This window comes from Piliocolobus tephrosceles, chromosome 12, assembly GCF_002776525.5.
Source record: "Piliocolobus tephrosceles isolate RC106 chromosome 12, ASM277652v3, whole genome shotgun sequence".
Lineage (NCBI taxonomy): Eukaryota > Metazoa > Chordata > Mammalia > Primates > Cercopithecidae > Piliocolobus > Piliocolobus tephrosceles.
The window spans coordinates 95,376,925-95,385,262 of record NC_045445.1 but is presented as its reverse complement, the minus strand read 5'-3'; the positions used below and the strand labels follow the sequence as shown (position 1 = coordinate 95,385,262).

Below are 8,338 nucleotides of genomic sequence, written 5' to 3'. Positions count from 1 at the left end.
CTAAGCACAGTAATTAAGTCCAGATTGTACAACAAGTGCATGTCTTCCATGCAGGGAGAAGGAAAAAAAAATCCCACATTCACAGAAAGAGGACACACTTGCAAAAGCAGTCTCTGGAAAGCCCTCCCAGTGAACTTGTCAGACCCCTTTGAATTATTGCACCCTTTCTTTTCTGCTCACTCAGCTTCTGATGATCTACTTCAGGTGTGTGAAGTGTGTCCCTCCTGAGGGTGGGAATACCCTTCCCACTTCAAGCATAAGGCTGACCACCAGGGAAATGCCCACCGATAACTTGCTGAGGGAGAGACAAAGGAGTACAAAGAGAAGGCAGCACTCCCGGACCCTGCACCACACCACCACCCCCACCACAAAAAAAAAAAGAATGCCAAGCAAAGCAATTGCCAAGATAAATCACTTTTATCTCTATAGGAAAGGGAGGATCTAAAAAAAATATAAATTACATTAGTAACACAACATAAGAAAAAGACAGGGGCAAAAACAACAGAGAAGTGTGAATGATGCTACTCTAACCTATTTATAAAAAGGCCCTGCATCAGAAATTCACAATCCTACCCACTTCTAAAAATATATTTAGACATGTACAGAAGCGGTGGGCTTGTTTTTATATTGTTTTTTTGTAAAAATATATTAAAGGTGAATAGAAATCCTCTCTCCCTTCCCCCTATCCAGCCCCTAGCTAGGAATTGGAGATTAGAGGTAACTATCTCACGGTGTTCTAAACCTTGATTACTAAACACTCTCCACCCCTCCCCAACTCACTTCACTTAGAACCTGAAACATTAAAAAAAAAAAACAAAAACAAAGACATCAGCCTCTTTGGAAAAGCATAACTCTGAGGGTAAACTTGCTTTTCATTGGAAACAACACAAAACAACAAACGGGGGGCTCCAAGAACCCAACTAAGCTAAATGAAACCCAGTCAAATGGAGGCTGGGTTTCAGCTCCACAGAAAACTTCTAACAAAGAAACAGAGGGAAAGGGCTGGAATCAGGGGGATTTGCTAGCAATTAGCTGCCTTTGAAAGATCAAGAGGGGGTGTTAATGGACAAAAGGGCTGGGGACCTGATCTTGGTTACAGCAGTCACCGCATAGTCAGGCAGTTGCCTATACAGCGACAGAGGCTTCTCTTGCCCTCCCCTCACTACCCTCTGCTGCCTTGAAATCCCCCAAGTAAGCAAAGCTGGGGAGAAACAGAGGGGAGGGGAGTAGGGACTCACGTGCTAGCGGGGAGGTAGCCAGGCTTTCTGCCTTTGGTGTGACTAGATGGAGAACTGCTTGGCCCCTGGGGTCCCCAAGGTAGAGAAAGCAAATGGGCTAAAGGAACCCCTGATTCCAAGGAAGGAAAGTAGAGGCAGGGCTACGGAGAAAAGAAAGACAAACAGGAGATACAAAGATGACGAAGGAAGCCTCACAAATTCCCTGTGGCCTGTATGGTAGCTGTTAAATTCCCCAGCAGCACTGGGCAAGCTGGGGTGAGGTTGGAGTGGGTGGTACAGGTGGAGAGGGCAAGGGTACACTCCACTTGGGCAGTGCCAAATGGAGGTGGGGGGATGTTCTCCATCGAGTCCAGATTGCCAGTGAGGCAAGGCGGTGGGAGGTGGGGGCACTGTCTGGACAATGGAGATAATCCACGAAGGAAGGACACGGGAAGGGAGGATCGGATGGATGGTCTGCTCCTTCACGGATGGGCGTCTCTTCTCTTCAACTTGGGCTCGTGAATGGCCTGTCTGCATTCTGCTTGAACGATGACCTGTCGTCTGGAAGTGCAAAGGCCCAGGAGTGAAGATGTGAGTCCTGAGGTCTTCTTCAGACCAAGACCTCAGGTGGAGAAAGAAGCATGAAAAGTTCCCGATGGAGGACCCAGGTGTGGGCCGTCCCGCCACACCCTCCATAATGTCCAGGCTGTGCTCTGTGGTATAGGCGGAGCAAGCAAGCTGTAGGGCCAGGGTTATCTGCGTCAGTGGCAGGTGCTTTCAGGTTTCTGGGAGATGGTTTTCCACCTGCCAGGGCCCAGCCACAGCCACGTGGATAATGTTCTACATGATTTCAAAATCCAGGCAAATCCCTGGAGCTCACCCTAAAACAAGTGGCCTCATGTGTAGCCAGCTAAAAGTGGCTTCCTCCAACAGGCTACAAAGCCATGGTCAAAGGCTTGGGCATCTGACCTCTCCCTACCTTGACAAGTGATAGGAATCACCTTTCTTCCGAAAGGTAAGTGAAGTTGGCGTTTCTAGGCCACTTCTGGAAATGGCCCACAGTGGGGCAGGAAGGAGGCTCTAGGCCTTCCTCTTCATTTCCATGAAGCTTTTGGCAAGAGGGGGCAGAGACCACAGCCTTCTCCCATGAGCAAGTCTGGAGATGGGGCATGTCCACTGGACTGGAAAAATGGGGCAAACAGAATGGGTGGAGGTGGGCAGGCTTCCGGATATAGGGCTAGAGTTGCAGAAAGTGTCAAGCACTGGGCTTCCCACTTCATGGCTCAGGCTCCTTCATAACTCTCCTCATCCTGCCTTCCAGCTCTAGGAGGGGATCAAGAGTAAAGAACAGACAAGGCAGGTGACAGGGGAGTGGTTTGGACGAGTAGAAAAGAGGGTTCTAGTCAGCTGGAAACCTCTCCCATTTACCTGCTACTCAGAGGCATGGAGAAGGCAGGCAGGATGCTCTAGTGAAAGTGGGGAAGGGAGCTAGGAGGAGTCGGTGGAGGGGTCCGTGCCTTTGGTAAGTCCCAAAAAAGCAGGACAATGCACCTCAGCACCTTGTCCGGGGCAGATAGGATCCAGGAATGCCCCGAGAGTTGACAAAGGAGAAGGCAATGGGGGTAAAGGGGTGAGGGATGGGACACAGGAGGGCTCACAGAAGTAGTTTGCCATTTCTGTGGATTTTCAGGATACGGCCGAGTCTCTGCTTTGCTGTGGCCAGGCCCTTTTTGGGACGCTTTCCTGTGGGAGAAGGGAAAAGTAAGCAAGGGCTTTGGCAAGGGCTTCAACACCAAATCTGGCACCAACTGCCCTCAGGCCACGTCCCCTTCCTGTTTCTCTACCCACAAAGTTTCTCCATCCTTTGACCATATTGGGCAGGAAGCCCTCCTTAACTACTTCCAACCAACACCACATGCTTTGACTCTTCCTTCTATGACCTCCTGTAGCAGCAACAGACCCCCTGATTACCGTTTGTCTGGTTCTTTTTCTCCACTGATTACTCTGGTCCCAATCATTTTCCTTCCAAGATCCTGCAGGGAGGTAAATGTGTTTCCACACCCTCTTATCCTACCCACCAGGACTGGACAAGTGCCTGGTTAGTGATTAGAGCTCAGTGTCCCTGAAGTTGCCATCCCCAGGGCCTTGCTTCATTAGAAACTCTCATCTTCATCAGCCTTCAACATCACACCAACCTCCGTGCCCTTGAGCTGCATAGTCTAGGGACTGGGCTTTGAGGACCAAAGTGAGGGAAAGGAAGGCCTGAGTCCCCTGACTCTTTGTTGTCTCTGTCTCCCCACATTAAATCCCCTCCCATATCCTATTTGACTGACTCCGTATTTGATCAGTTCATCTCCTCCCTCTCTACTCCCTCTGGCAGAGCCCCAGGTACTCTTCCTGCTTGCCTGAACTTGTATATGTGCCTCCTCCCTAGAGTTCCCATCTCTAGCCCACCCTCTACCTCCTCTGGCCACCAGAAGGATCTTTCAAAACTAAAACCTGATCTTGTCTGTACTTCAAATCAGTCAACATCTCTCCATGGCCCATAAGATCAAATCCAAGCACCTTAGGTTGGCCTTCAGTGTCCCTCCCTGGTATTGTCATCTACTAGAGCACTTAGGATTTAGGGCAGGTGGTTCTAAGATCCTCTGGTTCTACAACCACATGGCTGTTGTACCTTGTCCTGCCTGATTGCTCTGGGAGCCAACTGAAGGGCGCCGCTGGGTCAAGAAGACACCGGGAGCCATAGGTGTGGTGCTGCGGTTTGCCTGGGCCATGCCAAAGGCATTGGGACGAGCCGTGTACTCATGGTCAGCGAGACTTCCTGACAGGGCCTCTTGTTTAGGCTCAGGAGGAGGCAGGGGTGAGGAGGAGGTGACAAGCTGTGGTGTGGCAGCCACAGTGGGGGCTGGTACTGTCAGACTGAGATTGGAGTCTTGAGGGCGAGGCTGTTCTACCTCCTTCAGCAAAGGCTTCTTCTTGATATATTTCTTCTTTTGGGCCTTCTGTAGCTCCTGAAACACAAGCCAAGCAAGAGGAGAGATTCAGGAGTGAAAAAAAGAAGAAAAGTTCCCAGGAAAGGAACTAACTAGACAATGGCCAATACGGTTGTGCAACCTGCCACCCTCTCCCTTACCTGCACCAAGTCTAGCCTGGATGTACACACAGCACGTAACAGGCCTTCCAATACCTGAGATCATCTCTTTGTTACTATCCATCCTTAAGTCACCGCTGTCACATTTTAGTACAGTGCCAAGAGAGCTGTAAATGAATTTGGAGACTAGGATTTTGGTCCTAGTGTTGCCACTAATGAGGTAGACCTTGGACACATCTAATCATAATAACTAAATTTACATTAGCAGCTGAGACACTTTATATACTTTATCTCATTTAATCCTCGTAACAGCCCTAAGAAGAAAAAATCCTAATTTTACATATGAAAAAATGGAGGTGCAGGGGTATTAAGTAACATGAGCCCAAAGCCTCACAGCTGAAAAGTAGTTGGGACCAGTATTTAACGAGGTCTATCTGAAGAGACACCTTGCAAACTTCTCAAAATGGAAAATCTGAGCATAGAAAGATTAGAGAGATTATTAGCTTTGGAGTAAGATAAATCTGGTTCAAATCCAGGCTTTTCTTCCCTAAACTGGATGAATATGGTCAAACTGACTAACCTTTCTGAATCTCCGCTGTCTCATCTATAAAACAGGTAAATATCTGCTTTTTAGGGTTTTTGAAAAGATTAAATGATGACATAAAAATACACAGCACATAGTAGATATTCAACAAGTAGTTACTTATTATTCTATCTTCATCTCTTATAATGGCTTCTCTTCCCCTTGCTGGTCTTTTTCTTTTAACAGAGGGCTTGACAATCCTCCAGGTCACTGGGTCTAAAAACCTCACTTTGGGGATGGGAATGACAAATGAGGAGTTGTGTCACTTCTCCCAATACCTTGTATCTCAACCATCCAGTGCCCTATGGATCTACTATCCACCGCATAGTGGACATTTGTATAGTGGGCATCTGGAGCCCTGAGAACCTGGAAAGGTGGTGCTGAGAGCATGTGAAATGCTACACAGCCACACAAACCAACTCAGTGATTATATTTTTTTGCCTTCTCTTGGCAACACGAGCCTACTCCTGCCTTCAAAGATCTGACAGGCTGTGGCTACCACAGGCATTTCTGGGATACAAGAATAATAATATTAGTAATACATGCCAACCATTCTTCTATAATTACTCATTTAATACTCGTAAAAACCCAGGAAGTAAGAATTATAACCCCATCTGAAGGATGAAGAAACTGGCACAGAGAGGCTAAGTCATTTCCCTAAGGTTACAGGACCAGTAAGTGGCCAAACTGGGATTCACATCCAAGCCATTTGGCTTCAGAATCTCTTCCCTCAGCCACAATGCTATTCTACCCGTACCAGGAACTGCATTTCTGTCCCTTTTTCTCTCACTTAAACTCAGAATTACCTCTTCATATCTAGATCACCAGCCTAGATTTTGCTACCTTTGCTGCCAATCTCTTTCATATATAATTTATCCAGATACCCCCACAGACAACTAGACCATCTTATGACAGAACCACCTTCACCTTGCCAATCCCCTTGCTCAAAAAGCTGTTAGCAGATCCCCGCCCAAGTTCAAACTCCCTGGCCTGACATTCATGATCTTCCACAGTCTGGCTGTTTACACTTAGCCAACTCATAATAATGATGAAAAGCTAACAGGCCTATAGTACTTACTCCATACCAACTGCCATTCTAAAAGAGCTTGTACATACATTACCTCATTTAATCCTAAAATGAAGTCTATGAGGAAACGAGGTAAAGAGAAATCAACTTGCCCAAGTGGTAGAACTCTTATGTAATTTAAATCCAAGCAGGCTGACTCTAGAATCCATTCTTATATCCATTACTTATTTTAACTAACTCCCCAACATGAAGTCTCCAATACAGAAAGATCTGTTTCATTCATTCATTCATTCACTCACTCACTCACCCCAATACTGACTAAGACTAAACACATTTTCTGACCATAGTGGGGATACCAAGTTAAATTAAATATATTCCCACTCTTGAAGTATTCATGGTTTAGTAAGAAACAACAAAACATACATTTATGATTTAAGTACCACGAAAGAATGCTGTAGAAGCATATAGAAAAAGGCCTCTGAAATAAAGTGGTGGTAGGTAGTACGAAGAGCTGTTAGGTGAGGCATCTGAGAGGATATGATTCTCAATGGGTAAAAGGAACATCTTTTGTAAAGGCACAAAACCACGAGACAATCTGATATACTCACTGAGGGGACTATGAGTATTGCAGTGCAGTATGGCTGTATAAAGGGTGTGCATGAGAGGCTGGAAGGAGGTGAAGGAGATAACTAGAGACCAAACCAAGAGGGTTTTAGGAGGGCTTTGTGTGCTATACCAAGGAATTCCCTTCTTCTAGAATGCCTCCCTGGCCCATACCAGAAACTTAGCTTGCAAAGCCCCTCCGCAATTTCAAAACCTCTTCTTTGAGGTAATCTCTGATCATCCCAAACAGAATTCAGCTCCTTAAAAGGCACTAAGAGTAATTTTCACACATTTACTTAATTTATGTTTATATAAAACAGCAGAACCCCCCTTTTCAAATTACAGCTTACACTGTATTGGGATATACATAAGAGAGAGAAGTTCTGGTCAAAGAAGATTGCCAAAGATTTAAATATTATTTAAATAGGATGTAATGACTACACTACGTAAGCATTTATTTAAATAGAAAGTAATATGAACTTTGAAGTTAGAGGATATGAATTTGAATTGTCTCCTCCATTTACTGGCTGTATTATCCTGAGTCAATGAGAACCTCATTTTCTTCATCTATAAAATGATGAAAATATCACCTGTTGAACAGGGCTATTGGGCAGATTACATCACATATCGTATACAGAAGCAACTAACAAAGCAGATGCTTAATAGCGCTCTAAGCTATAGGATATGGGATTAGAAGCTAACGGGATATTGATAGCAAGAGAACCAGAAAATTCACCTCCAAAGGCTCCTAAGCACATTACACACATTAAAGAACTTTTAGCTGTTAATGCTAGGAGGTGAACTTGATTCTAGTGAAGATCACTCTTTAGGACAAAAAAAATATTAGGGAGTGAAGATTAAGATAATATTATTTCATAAAGAGGACAAGAAAAATTTCTAATCAACCAAATTACAATACTGGTGGGTGGCTGAAAACTTGAGTGTACTCAGCTGAGTCACCCCCCTCAGGGCTTCATATGAGAGCAAAGGATGGATCTGGTCCTTCTCATCTGAGAGGTTTTCACACACAAAAAAGGTAAGTGATATCTGCAAGGGTTTTTCTCTGGCCTAATATTTTCTTTCATCCTAAATCATGTCAACTGTGTAACCTGTGCAAGTAGCTTATCATTGAGTTGGGATAAGAGGGATTTAAGAGGGGGCTGGGATACTGCCAAGGATAAAGATCAAAGGTTACTCAATCTCCACTGAGACAAAGGTGGGATCCTATCAGCCTGCAGGTCTAAGTGTTGAGGCTCTAAGTCAAACTGCTATTAGTTGCAGGGTGACCTGGGGTGTCAGCACCTACCTGCTGGGCCAGCTTTGCAGCTGCTGCAGCCAAACCTGTCTCAATAGAGGCTACCCGGGTCCCCTCACGCACAGGGCGGTCTTGCTTCGGCAGAGTTGGGGTCACACGGGCTGCAGGGGAAACAGGATGAGAAGGTGTCACTAAGACATTTATCTGAATGCTAGCCATATTCCCTACCTCCAAGCTCTCCAAAGGTGGTCTCATTGGTCTTCCTGCTTCTAGCTTTTTATGAAGCCAGATTTTGCTTGCCATCACATAAGAAACTAATTCACAAATGCTCAAAGCACACACTGATTAAACGGTAAAAGTGAACCTCCCAGAGGGGGGGAAAAAAGTGAACCTCTGGCCGGGCGCGGTGGCTCAAGCCTGTAATCCCAGCACTTTGGGAGGCCAAGACGGGCGGATCACGAGGTCAGGAGATCGAGACCATCCTGGCTAACACGGTGAAACCCCATCTCTACTGAAAACTACAAAAAAAATACTAGCCGGGCAAGGTGGCGGCGCCTGC

At 45.8% G+C, this 8,338-nt stretch overlaps 1 protein-coding gene across 1 annotated transcript in view; it reads right to left on the bottom strand.

Moving 5' to 3' along the window:
* Positions 1-398: 398 nt before the first annotated feature.
* Positions 399-8,338, bottom strand: part of PHF8 (PHD finger protein 8) — a 78,845-nt gene continuing 70,905 nt past the window's right edge. Inside the window, exons 18-20 of the mRNA XM_023202474.2 lie at positions 7,831-7,940; positions 3,895-4,231; positions 399-2,960 (exon numbers count right to left, since the gene is read on the bottom strand). Of these exons, the coding sequence (XP_023058242.1) occupies positions 2,872-2,960; positions 3,895-4,231; positions 7,831-7,940 (536 nt within the window). The 3' untranslated portion in view covers positions 399-2,871. The remainder of the gene's footprint in view (positions 2,961-3,894; positions 4,232-7,830; positions 7,941-8,338) is intronic.